The 14,160-nt window shown below is 38.4% G+C and overlaps 1 protein-coding gene across 2 annotated transcripts in view; it reads left to right on the top strand.

Annotated features, from left to right (window-relative positions):
• KIF4A (kinesin family member 4A) overlaps positions 1-14,160 on the top strand; it is a 125,770-nt gene that overhangs the window by 54,319 nt on the left and 57,291 nt on the right. For both annotated transcript variants that reach the window (XM_035288212.3, XM_035288213.3), the window contains exons 11-15: positions 3,164-3,296; positions 5,029-5,087; positions 5,203-5,308; positions 12,030-12,086; positions 13,079-13,264. In XM_035288212.3, coding sequence (XP_035144103.3) covers positions 3,164-3,296; positions 5,029-5,087; positions 5,203-5,308; positions 12,030-12,086; positions 13,079-13,264 — 541 coding nt within the window. The remainder of the gene's footprint in view (positions 1-3,163; positions 3,297-5,028; positions 5,088-5,202; positions 5,309-12,029; positions 12,087-13,078; positions 13,265-14,160) is intronic.

Genomic DNA, 14,160 nt, shown 5'->3' on the forward strand with positions numbered 1-14,160 from the left:
CACTTGCAAGTTTTTATATGGACACGTGTTTTCATGGGGTAAATGCCTGGGAATAGAGTTGTTGGGTCACATGTTTAACTTTTTAAAAAACTGCCAAACTGTTTTCCAAAGTGGCTATACTGTTTATAGTCTCTCCATGCTTCTGGATTCATAGTTAGAAAGGTTTCACTACAGCAAGGTTTAAAGAGGAATTCACCCATGTTTTCTTTTTTTTTGAGACGGAGTTTCGCTCTTGTTACCCAGGCTGGAGTGCAATGGCGTGATCTTGGCTCACCACAACCTCTGCCTCCTGGGTTCAGGCAATTCTCCTGCCTCAGTCTCCTGAGTAGCTGGGATTACAGGCACGCGCCACCGTGCCCAGCTAATTTTTTGTATTTTTAGTAGAGACGGGGTTTCACCATGTTGACCAGGATGGTCTCGATCTCTTGACCTCGTGATCCACCCACCTCGGCCTCCCAAAGTGCTGGGATTACAGGCATGAGCCACCGCGCCCGGCCTCACCCATGTTTTCTTCCGGTAATAATGTCATTTTATTTTTTACACTTCATTTTTGCATTTGGTATTTATTCTTATGTATGATGTGAGCCTACTTTCAATATTTTTGTTTTCAATTATTCATTTTTTCTGATTATAAAAGTGGTTCATTGCTTCTAGTAGAACATTTAGAGAAGTATGGAGAATAAAACTTAAAGCTGCTATAATTTCACTATAATTTTGTCACCGAGAGATGACTACCTCTTTCTTCATAATTTTCTCCCTTTAGATAATTTAGTCTGGGTTTCCTGATTACATTTTATTCTCACCATACTCATTTAGAAGCAATTGACCCATCTTCCTTTCCTTTCAATTTAGCACAAAAAAATCCAGACTTCTGATTGTCTGTAATATACTAAAGAAAATAGTTTCAGCTGCAAAAGTAATAGATTCTAAGAAACAGTTGATGAATCAAACAATTAAACTTAATTGTTCAATGTTTTACAGAGAAATAAAGATGTTCCTTTGTTTTGCAAAAATGTATTTTTAGAGACATTTTATAAAGTTTGTTAACAAAAAGTACATTTTACTTATACGAATATTTTCACTTTTTATTCTTAGATTATGTTCTTTTGTTTTTTAACATGTCATTGAAGATTTTGTATTTATTTTCTGTGCATGTTTGTCAATTTGCACATTCCTAGCCTTGGCAATTTAGTAGCATGTGAAAATATTGGTTTTCTGTTTTATTTTCTTTTTCAGTCTGATCTTTGCCTGGCCCTAGTCCTGTTTTTGCTTTACTTTTAAAAATTTTACCCATTACATGGCTGTCCTATATCATGTGGTCCTATATCTATAATCTTGCCAAGAACTCCTTTTTTTCCCTACTACTGTGAGAGCTTTTATATCCAGGATTCTCTGCATTCTTATAGTACCTGTCTCTGTAGTCTGCATAGTAATTAAGAACATGGACTCTGAAACGAGACTGCTGAGCTCAAATCTTTGCTTCACATTACCCACCAGCTGTGTGGCTATAGGTTATTTACTTATTTGTGCCTCGGTTTCCCCAGTTGTAAAATGGGGATAACTAGAACTTACCTCATAGGAGCTGTTGGGAGAATTTTTTAAAATTTAGTGTATATAAAGTGTTTAGAATAGAGCCTAGCCCATAATGCCATAAAAGTGTTAACTATTATTAATTATAGTAGTATTTAAATATTCAAGCATTTGCCACAAATTACAATGAAGAACCTACATCTAAGTGCTAAATTTTCCTTGGAAAAATCAACGATTAAACTTAAATAAGGTTTTCCCATTTAGAGAAATCCTGGAAATTTTTTAGGGAAATAAAAAACTATTGAGTTAAAAGAATCATTACTTTGAAGCTTGTCAGTTTACATGAATGACACATGGAAGTTTTCAGTTTAACAAAGAAATAAGGAAATAACACTTAAATTTACTAAGTTTCTTTTTATAATCTGCATTTTAATTGAACATTCCTTCATAACAGTCTTAGTAAATTCTCAACTTTCATATTACCCATAGTAAGTATAATATGAAACCTTATTGTGTGGCCTTGCTATTAACTTTTGATAAAGTGCAGTCTAAGATCCTCTATAAAAACTGATGGAGGTCTTAAGATGGGTGAGAGGGCATCTACTCTATTCCTGAAGTTCTTTTTTGTCCTTTATTGAGATTGAGAACAGCAGTTCCCTGTCCTTTAGTTTTCTCTTTATCATAGTGTTGACAACTATTCATTTTTGCCCTCAGTTTTCTTCAGATCAAATCTTCATATTTCTTCTGACCTTTTTTTAACCAGTCCAGTTTTCCAGTCTTTTGAACATTTCATCCCAGTGGATTAAAACAAAAACAGCCCTCCTTCTTATTGGTCTGCTTTACTAGTCTGGAACTGATAACAAGTGATATGTATACATTCCAAAGGTTCTTATCTATATGTATTCCTTCATGCTACTTCTGACCCTCCCTTCCCCTAATATTTGAAATGGACACCGTTGTTGTCATTACTCACTCCAAGCAATTTTAAATTGATAGACAAATGAACAAGAGGCTATGGGTCAGAAGTTTGAAGCAAAGCAAGCATTTAGAAGGGAGCTCTTATTTATGAAGAGTTATGAAATGTTTTCTTAGTGGCCGCTGGTCATCTTTTCAACTTTTTCACTTCTCAAATGCTATTACCCTAAACTTTACAGTAAATGGGAAATTCATTTATGTTGATCAGGTTGAATTTTGACCCTGAGCAGCATCACTTCTACCTCCCCTATACTGCTCCCTTCTCTACTTCCCTCATCTTTAACGAGGGATTGAGGGTGGGAAGAAAAGGGAGAGAACATGTATTTTAGCTCCAGTTAGCCATCACTTCATACCTACAGGACACAAACAGAAAGATCCCAACCAAGAGCCAAGGTAGAGGTTAGTCATTCCTGTTGCAACCATATCTTACCTTTCTCCAAACCACTGAAGTACTTCAGAAATGTGTTTCTTGTACATCCAATATACTACCTGACTAGGAGGATAGATTGGGTTGGACTTTTTTCCCAAACTTTTGTGGTATAATTTTAACCTAATCCCCCTACCAATCCAAAAGGCCTATGAGATACATTTTTATCCACTTTTGATATAGGTGTTATCAGTCAGATATTTGTCTAATACGTTATTTACTTTGTTTTAGTATGGAACCATCAGAGAATCTGCAGTCCCTGATGGAGAAGAATCAGTCCCTGGTAGAGGAGAATGAAAAATTAAGTCGTGGTCTGAGCGAGGCAGCTGGTCAGACAGCCCAGATGCTGGAGAGGATCATTTTGGTGAGGCCCCAAGAATAAACTACTAGCAATCTGAACATTTACTAGGTTTAGTTTCCAAAATATGTAACATACTTCTTCTTATGAGAGACAGTTTATGTTGAAAGAAATGTATTTGTACTACCATATCTTCCAGGGAGCCCCTCTGGGGTAAATATGCGGGCATATAATTGAACATACAGAAAAGTTAAAAGAACTATATAGTGAATATTTATGTATCTACCACAAAGAATCTACATAAATTCCATTTTAAAATAGATTCATTTAAAAATACCAGAAAGGAAAGAACCAAGTACCTTTTTCACCTGCCTAATCTTTATCCCTAATACCAAGTAATCATTTCTTCACCAAGATTTTAGTTCTTTTCCATCTCTCTTCCCCTAATGTTGTCACATTTCATATCCCATACTAACAGCTGCCATGGTGAGATATAACAGCTGGGAAATTAATTTTAGTTCATTTTCCATATGGTTGATTTCCAAATAGTGGATCACTATATAACTGATTACACAAGTTCTGACTCCTACTATCTGCCTGTCAGTAACCTCCTGGATCAGTGCATGCTGGCTCTATCACTAAGGTTTTTCTACTAGTCTAAATACAACTCAGTCTTTGATAGCACGACTGTTGCCAGAAGTGAAAATGAGTTTCCACCAAAATATAATTGAAGCTCTGTAATGTATACACCTTCATGCATCAGTGTGCTCTCTAGTCAAGGAAAGATAAGCTGCTTAAAGATTTCTTTCAAGTAGGCTAAATTCTACGCCCATTGTATTGTCCATTACTAACAGAGGGTGAAAATGGGATATAGGGAATTTTTATATACAGTTTTCTGTCTCCAGTGCTGTATTTTATGCTTTGAAGTAACTCTAGAAACCATGTTTCACATGTATGTGAATGAGGCTGATGTAACAGAAACTACTACTTATTCTAGCCACATACTCGTCTGACTTTTATAAGGTTGTTACAGTGTCTGCCTGCTAGGCTTATTGTTTGATATCCTGTCAGAATTTCATAACAAGCGTAACATTTTTGTTCTATATAAACTATTCTTTCCAAATCTGTTATAGCATCCAGCATGTTACAGATAACTGTGATTGAAATAAAACTGAAAATATCAATCACCCTTCCTAAAACGTATGCTGCCTTCTGCCGTTTCTTCTTTGTCTACCATCATATTTGTGCCATGCCCTTTTTCTTGCTGTCTTTTGCTAAAACTAGCCTACCATATCAGAGAGTGTAACTTAAAAAAAAAAATCTCAGCTCGAATTTAGTGTGAGGCCCTTTTATGTTTTAAATGCCCTTCTGCTGGGGCTAGGGAACAGTATAGTGTAGGAGGAAGTTTAGTGTGGGGTTTTTCTGTTTGTTTTTTGGGGTTTTTTTGCAAACAGCAGGAACTAAAATGCCAGGAAGTATTGCTTTTTTTCCCCCAGTTGCAAAGTTCCCTATGGAATTAAGGCTTCACACTCCACCCCATAGTCTGAGTTTCATGGCAAGCATAAAACCCAGCTGCTTGGATGCTATTTTTAGTAGCTCATATTGACTGAAGGACTAATTTCCATGACTTTTTTAAAAAACACATTTTTCACTAAATAACGAAAGCCCACTAAATCCTCTGTTACAGCAAAGAAGGCAGCCTCTCTACCTAGCTTTTAATTCATAGGAGTAGGAGAGAGCATAATTATGTGAGGCTGTCAGGCAGTGCCACTGATGATCTCCTGGGTCTTTGTTGCAGACAGAGCAAGCGAATGAAAAAATGAACGCCAAGCTAGAAGAGCTCAGGCAGCATGCGGCGTAAGTTTCCTACCAGATATTTGTTAGCAACCTATAGCACCTTAGCATATAATCATGAAGCCTCTGGCCTTTGTCATATTAATAACCCTTGGGTTCTTTTTGTTTGAATTTTCAGCTGCAAACTGAATCTTCAAAAGCTAGTGGAGACTTTGGAAGACGAGGAATTGAAAGAAAATGTAGAGATAATTTGTAACCTGCAGCAATTGATTACCCAGTTATCGGTAAGCCAAGTAGGGGTAGTGTAAATAGGCATATCACTTTCATTTGTTTCTCTTGGCAGATAAAAGCCTTTCTAACTCTGTGCCTTTAGCTGAAACAACTTGATTGTGAGCTGCTTGAGGACAGAGGTCATGGATCATTTGATATGATCTGAATATTGAGTTTGTTAAATCAAAACACTCATAGTTTACATATGCAACGCACATAAGTATTTCAGTATTCTAATCAAATACCAGAAGCAACTACATAGCAGTGCAAAATTGCCTAGGTAGCAAGAACAACAGTCATTGATTTGCTGTCCTCATAGTGTATACTTACTTAAAAAGAGGCCTTGTACCATACCCCAATTGTAAAAAAGTTAAATTCTGACAGCTAACTTAGAGGAACCAGGGAATGCCATAAGTCTCTTTTATAACCAATAATAAGTAAGTTTGAATGATTGTTCTACCATAAGTTCCCATTTTATAGTAGTGGCAGGTGTGTTTTGGGGATGGGGGTGGTTGGTTGTTGTTTCTCCCAGGAGAAAAATTCTCATAATCCCACTACCCCTAAAAATCTGTTTCTGTTTTGGTGTTCCATCTCTTTGTCCTTAGGCATACATGCTTTTTAAAAAAAAATTTAAATCATACTATAACATACTGTGTTAAGGGGTAATGGTTGGTTTTGTTCTGTCTACACTGTGTTGTCTGTTATTCTGAAACAGTAATGCAAATGCCTGATGGTAATTCCTAGCTCTTGGGCAGAGGTTTTAATTTTACCGGAACTGTGAGACTGTCATCCCTGTTCATACCCAGTGTTTTCTAGAGTTGTCAATAGTGTGTCACAAAATCATCCACACATAGATTTATTCTTGAAGAAATTTTAAAAGTGCCATACAATATTGTCGGGATTCGTTATAATGGCCAGCTCTAAGAAATTAAATGAGTAAACTCCCAGAACACTATCAGGCAGTGTTTTACAATAAGGAGTACTATAAAGCTGTCATGAGCAGTCCAAGATGGCAGCTCATTTATCTAACAGGGTACAGTAATTGAGAGCCTGGGCTCTAGAGCCACACAGACCCTGATTTAAAGCCAGTTCTGCCACTCTCTAGCTATGTAATCTGACTAACTGTATTACTGTCAAAAGAAGATGATTTAAGTGATTCAAATAGGGGTTAAAAGCATTATTCGGCCAGGAGCGAGTAGCTCATGCCTGTAATCCCAGCACTTTGGGAGGCCAAGGTGGGTGGATCACCTGAGCTCTGGAGTTTGAGACTAGCCTGGCCAACATGGTGAAACCCCCATCTCTACTAAAAATACAAAAATTAGCCGAGTATGGTGGCGTGCACCTGTAGTCCCAGGTACTCGGAAGGTTGAGGCAAGAGAATCATTTGTGGAGGTTGCAATGAGCCGAGATTGTGCCGCTGCACTCCAGCCTGGGTGACAGAGCGAGACTTCATCTCAAAAAAAAAAAAGTGCTTCTCATTTCAGACATTCTGCTTTTAGAAAAAAAAAAGTAGCAGCATTATCTAGCTGATGTACTCAGGGCATACCTGAACTCCAGGTAAATTCCCAAGTAAAGCAAGATTGGAGTTTTATAGAGTAAAGAGAAGAAAGGGGTGTGTGTCCTTGTCGTTTAGCTCAGGTACCAGTTTTTTTATGTTAATTGCTGTGAAACTTTTGGTTGAGTTTTTTTTTTTATTGTAATTTAGGTTCTGGGGTACATGTGCAGATCATGCAGGATTGTTGCATAGATACATACATGGCAAGATAGTTTGCTGCCTTCATCCCCCCATTACCTATATCTGTTATTTCTCCCCTCATTATCCGTCCCCACCCTCCCTATCCCTGCTGTCCCTCCCTAGCCCCCCTCTACTGACCTCAGTGTGTGATGCTCCCCTCCCTGTGTCCACATGTTCTAATTGTTCAACACCCACCTATGAGTGATAAAATATGGTGTTTGGTTTTCTGTTCTTGTGTCAGTTTGCTGAGAATGATGGTTTCATTTTTTTATTCTTCTTCCTCAGGAATATACTGGTGCAATCCTATCCTGATAACTTATTATATTTTGAGAGTTATTCTTACAAGCCTTGTAGTTTCTCAGTTGGTCAAGGTTCACAGGTGGAAGAGGTGGCAAAATAGGGGGAAAAGGGAAAGGAGGCAAGGGTTGAAGGCAAGGAAAACTGGGAACTCTCTGTCATGTCTGTTTTATCTTATATCAGCAATATGAGCATAGTGCAGTGGGATCATAAAACAAAGAGTAATTAACTGTTAGTCCAGAAAATTCAGGAAGGCATCATAGAAGAAACTGGGTCCTAAAAATGAATAGGAGTTTACTATGCAGACAAAAGGGAAGGGACAGGCCAACTCTGGATTCATTGCCTATGAGTTAGCCCTGCTCCACAAGGAAAATTTTTAAAGTTTTTGTATAAAATAAATAAAGTTTTTTAAAAAGGGACTAAACTATATATAGAGGAAAAGATACATATAAAAGCAAAGAGGTATGAAAGTTTAAAAAATGGTAAGAACTTCAATGTGGCTGAAGTATAGAGTAAATGCTAGAGAATGGCTATCACAAAGTTAAATTTCACCATTTATAATGCCACTCAAATACAGCTGAAACATCTGATATATGAAAACCTGTGTGAGCTTCCTCAGAATTAAGATAATATAGGCTGCAGAAGCCCACTGGAGCCAAAACTTACAAGCTCAGACATAGTGACCCAGGGCACCCACCATTGTTCATGGCCATCACACCAATCTTAGATAATTCATACCACCATATTTTTGGGGTTTTGAGTCACATGGGAAAGATGAAAGAAACCCATGGAGCCAAATAATTGAAATGAGATATAGCATCCTCAGTGAGAATCTGGCAATATGACTGGTGCTTGGTGTGCCCATAGAGGGAGTTGCTAGTGGTGGCTGGCTCAGAGGAACTCTAGAATCACTGTGTCTGCCACTAAAATGCTCTTGGCACACACAGTAGGAGGGTGCTAAAGATTGCCACAAACCGATGAAGTTCCTGGCCTCAATCCACTGTCACAGTTAGGCAGAGTAAGCCCTTTGATCTAGGAGTCCTGCTGGACTCCTGAATCAGAGTTCTCCACATCTGTTGTTTGGAGACCCTCCCAGCTATATATTTTTTTGGAAATACACAACAATGTATCCTGTGGCTTTTATTAAGACTCACTACAGTGAAAGCAAAATGTTTCAAAAGTAAGTACTTGTGCCCTTCATTCTGGATTAAAACTATTTTTATTTTAAGTGACTAGTGAACACCCCCTCTTCCATTATAAAGGCCACCATTGTTCCTAGATATTCTTCCTGGGGCTTTAAGCGCTAAATAAACTGTACCATTTCTTCCTTTAAAATATAATTTAAGCAAACCTCCTTGCTGCAGTTTTCTGTAAGAAAATTCAAGCAGTCCTTTCAGTTCCCACAAAATCAAATAATCTTTTTTGTTTATATCTACTCCTCCAAGACCAGTTCCATAAAAAGCATTTTGCATGCCCAGTTATGGTACAGCCTACAAGCACAAACTTCCTCTTGGAGGATATTGCTGGTTAATGTAGCACAATGTATCCTGGCCTTGTTCCCCTGACCATTACCTTTATGAAATCACATTTTATTTTTAAGTTCTTGGTTATAGTCTTAGAATCGGGAGAAAGAGGGCTGTGAGACTGAAATAAATCTTACTGTCATATATTTACATTCAGGATTATAGAAGCAGAATTCTGCCATGTTCTTGCAGAACATGTCACCATAGCCCTAAGCTTATACCTTAGTATTGTAAAATTTCACTGGGCCAAAAGCCAAAGATAACCCCATAGTAACAACATATCTTCAAGGAGTAGCCCATCTACTTTTGATCCTAACTCTCTGGAAAGTAATCTCCAAAGGCCAGTGTTATAGGCCCTAATAATCTACGATAGGCATCTGATTAGTCCTTATACTGAAAATTGAAACATGGGAAGGAGGAAAGGGTAACCATTATAGATTTTTTAAAATCCTTTTTAAGAATGATTTAGTATGTCCTGCACTTGAATATACCAGTACTATAATTCATGATGAGAAAGGATGTGAGACTACTGAAGTTTCCTTTAAGTTCTCTTTGAGCCTCACTTGTTGGGTGTTTCTGGGCAGAATAAGGGAAATGCTTTACAAATAGTACTTATTAAGGATCCCTTCAGGCCAGGTACAGTGGCTCACGCCTGTAATCCCAACAGTTTAGGAGGCCAAGGCAGGTGGATCCCTGGAGCCCAAGAGCTTGAGATGAGCCCAGGCAATACAGTGAGACCTTGTCCCTACAAAAAAATAAAATAAAATTAGACCATCCTACACAACATAGTGAGACCCTGTCTACAAAAAGTTTTAAAATGAGCTGGGTGTGGTGGTGCACACTTGTAGTCCTAGCTACTTGGGAGGATCACTTGAGCCCAGGAGGCAGAGGTTGCAGTGAGCTGAGATGGTGCCACTGCACTCCAGCCTAGGCGACAGAGCAAGACTGTGTCTCCAAAAAACAAATGAGAGGAGAGTGGTCTCTTCACTCTTCACATTGAAGGTACTAAAAGTTAAGTTTCAGGCCAGGCGCGGTGGCTCACGCCTGTAATCCCAATACTTTGGGAGGCCAAGGTGGGTAGATCACGAGGTCAAAAGATCGAGACCATCCTGGTCAACATGGTGAAACCCCGTCTCTACTAAAAATACAAAAAATTAGCTGGGCATGGTGGCATGTGCCTGTAATCCCAGTTACTCAGGAGGCTGAGGCAGGAGAATTGCCTGAACCCAGGAGGCGGCGGTTGCGGTGAGCCGAGATCGCGCCTTTGCACTCCAGCCTGGGTAACAAGAGTGAAACTCCGTCTCAAAAATAAAATGAAAGTTAAGTTTCAACAACTATGTAATGTTTCATAGGGCTGATATAGAGACTCCATGTGCTAACCCTAAATTCTTAGCTCTTGAGCTGTTGAGCTCTTTCGCCCATGACCTCCTTAATCACATGACTTCCTGGAAATAATTCTTTTTTTCCCAGAGCTTTGAAGAATAATCACTTACATAGAAGTGGTAATCCATATCGTATAATGCCAAATAAAGCCTAAATTCCAGGAATTAGCAAGCTGAGAACAGAGCTTGCTAATATGGTAGCCTATAAACAAATTAGTCCTATTAAGTAGTTTTAGGTTTCCCTTCTAAATGGCGGTTGTTTGAATGCCCCCCAAAAAAATTTGCCAAAGAATTAGTGCTTACGCTTTTCCTCCTAGTAACCACTACCTGAGTAGCTCCATATGATCTGTTCTTTTTTCCCTTTTTTCTTTTGTTGTTCTTTTAGATTTAGGAGAGTACAAGGACAGTTTTGTTACATAGATATATTGAATAGTACTGAAGTATGGGTTTTTACTGTAGCTGTCACCTGAATAGTGTACTTTATACCCATTAAGTAATTTCTCATCTCTCAACGACCCCCAACCCTCCCACTCTTCCAAGTCTCCAATGTCTGTTATTCCACTATGTCCATGTATACACATTATTTAGTTCCCACTTATAACTAAGGACATGCAGCATTTGACTTTCTGAGTTATTTCGCTTAAGATAATGGTCTCTAGTTTCATTCACATTGCTGCAAAAGACATGATTTCACTCTTATGATTGAGTAGTATTCCATGGTGTAAATACTACTATTCCAGTAGTAGTTCATAGCGCATCAATGGATGATTGGATAAAAAAAATTTGGTATGTGTATACCATACGACATTTTCTTTATCCAGTCATCCATTGATACACACTTAGAGTGATTCCATATCTTTATGATCAGATCTTATTTACATGAGGGACAGAGGCTGCAATAGCTTTATCTAACTTCATGAGTGCATTTTTCTGGGGGTACCCATCTAACACATTTATTTCTTTCTGTTTTTTCCCCCCAAGACTTGCTCTGTCACCCAGGCTGGAGTGCAGTGGCTCAATCTCGGCTCATTGCAACCTTTGACCCCCTGGGTTTAAGCAATTCTCCTTGCGTCAGCCTCCAGAGTAGCTGTCATTACAAGTGCCTGCCACCACACCTGGCTAATTTTTTTTTTTTTTTTGGTATTTTTAGTAGAGATGGGGTTTCACCATGTTGGCCAGGCTGCTCTCAAACTCCTGACCTTGTGACCCACCCGCCTTGGCCTTCCAAAGCACTGGGATTACAGGCATGAGCCACCGTGCCTGGCCAGGCATTTATTCCTTTATAGAGGAAGATCATGCTACCTTGACTGACTATAAAATTAAAATTAAAAATAACCATTCTATTTACTTTTCTGATGCATTGCCATTATTTGATATGTCTGTTCTTAGAATGGTATGCTCCCATAGGAACTGGCTAGGCTTATACATTAATAGAGGTATACTTAGTGGTAGATGCATAAAAAGAAATGGTAGAGTCCATACAATGGGTTAAACTTTGGCCTGTTGGAGCGGCTAAATGTTTCACTCTGGCCCAACAGTCTCTGGCAGGGCAGGAGAAGTATAAGAAATATGTCAGTTGCCACATGACCTTATTTTCTATAAAAACTACACAGTTGTCCTTTATGAAGAAGAAAGACTCTTGAGAGATGGGAAATGGAAACATGTGGCTATTGGGGTTTCTGTGGCTACAAAACGGTCTCTGTATACACTTGAAAAAAAAATTAAATAACCAATATAAAATCCACTAGTAAGCTTTACTTCAGGCTCTTTCCCTAAACCAAAGCATTTGTTACTGCAGGATGAAACTGTTGCTTGCATGGCTGCAGCCATCGACACTGCAGTGGAACAAGAAGCCGTAAGTAATTGGCCCCTTTGCGTTGAACCAGGAGCTCTAACTGCCATTTCCTGTAATTTATCGGTCAACTGTAAAAGAGAACCTGGGATGTTACCATCCTCCATAGAATGCCTGGGAAATCCAGAAATCTTTAGTGTAAATCTCAGCTTTATAAAATCCCTACCTTGGCTAGGCTCTACCTCTAATAGTATAATTGGTAATGGGGGTCAGGACTTCTATGGGATTAATATTCCGTATTTGCAATCCAGCTTACTGATTTCTTGTTAGAGGCTAGTGTTGTGCATCAACTGTCCAGCAAGTTAAAAATGAAGCGATTATGACCAAGTCAAAAAAGCACTACAGGAGAAATGGAAGAGAATTTTTTCTCAGCATAATTTTCTATGGATGAGATATTAGGGGCTAAAAGAACCGAGGAAAATAATTTCAGTGTTCAGATCACAAGGATAGATAAAAGGTATTAGATGTTGACTAAAGGTTAATAAAGACAGAATGAAAGGCTGGACGATGGGTTGCTTGAGACAGCCTTTTCTCCCTAAAATGAATCTATGTCAGTAGTTTTCACATTCTGAAAGAAGGAAAGTACTAGATCAGGTACTAGAGGTCAGCTTTGTGAGAACAAATGAACCCTTTTCTCCATTTTCACCATTCCTGAAGTGCCATTTCCAGGACCTGCTCTCCTGTAAGAATCCCTTAGAATGAGGTAAACGTAAGAAATGCTGTCCAGATCAGTAAAGGAAAGAGCAAAGAAACTTAGCTGATACTAAGAGAGTCCATTAAACTATATAAGAAATAAGATGCTTGAGAAAGCAGGGAAATAGTCTAGCTTAGTTTACTACATCAGATACTTAAAACAAATGTATATGGAGCCACCATTGTAAAGAAACAGGGATATTGTTAATAGAGAAGTGCCTGTGAGACTTGATGAAATAGTGCTTAAGGAACTCCATTTGCTTGTTTCTCTTATAAATTATTATCCTGATTTTTTTTCCCAGCAAGTGGAAACCAGTCCAGAGATGAGCAGGTCTTCTGACACTTTTACCACTCAGCATGCTCTCCGTCAAGCACAGATGTCTAAGGAGCTGATTGAGTTGAATAAAGCCCTTGCACTGAAAGAGGCCCTGGCTAAGAAGATGACTCAGAATGATAGCCAACTACAGCCCATTCAATTCCAATACCAGGTAAACAATTTTCTAGGGCAGTATTTGTTATGTTTACCACCTCTTAAACTGAGTGGGAAGAAAACAAGCATATCATTTTTGATGATGAAAACACAACAAAATGTGCATAGTATAATGGGAGTTATACTGTTGGTTTAAAAAGAGGATACGTTCGGGATAGGGAACCTGTAATTTTGTTCCATTTAACTTATCTAATACCTTACCTTATGCTGCAGGTATTTAATAAATAGTTTTTTAACATTATAATAAATGTGGTCCCTGCTTATAGAGAAATTATATTCTAAGAACTATGCTTGGATTCTGAGAAAAATACATCTTTTGGTAAATAGTCTGGGTTATAGTATGAATTATGAAGAGACTAGTGGATGTCACATGACTTGACAAATGGCTAAACTTTTTTCTAATAATAGTTCTAAGTGGCCTTTGCCAATTAATAATCAAGTCTTTACTTAAAGGCAAATCCTTGACTTTCAGGTTACCCACAAGAAATGGCCCTTGCTCCAAACTTATTTTTCCTTGTAGTCCAGTTTCTCACTGTTTGTGCTTACAGACAAAAGAATATTAGGATGGGTGGTAGGAGGAAGAGTGGGTTGTTTTTCCATCCAGCTATATCCTACTACTCCGAAAGTATTATATGCTTATATTGAGGAATAGCTATAGTACCCATGCTTTCTTTTTCCCCTCATGGCAACTGTTCATATGACATACTTTATTTCCAATCTACAACCATTAAAAATGCTTTATAAGTTTACACTGTACAGTTATTCTCGCATCTGAAATAAGACACAGGGACAGGGAGAGCTTGTGAATTGGACTGCAGTTGTCCTAGCACCCGATTCATCCTGGGAAGGAGCCTTTTGAAGATAGAAGTGGGAAGGAGAGAACAGTGGACAAGA

The sequence above is a fragment of the Callithrix jacchus genome, chromosome X (assembly GCF_049354715.1).
Source record: "Callithrix jacchus isolate 240 chromosome X, calJac240_pri, whole genome shotgun sequence".
Lineage (NCBI taxonomy): Eukaryota > Metazoa > Chordata > Mammalia > Primates > Cebidae > Callithrix > Callithrix jacchus.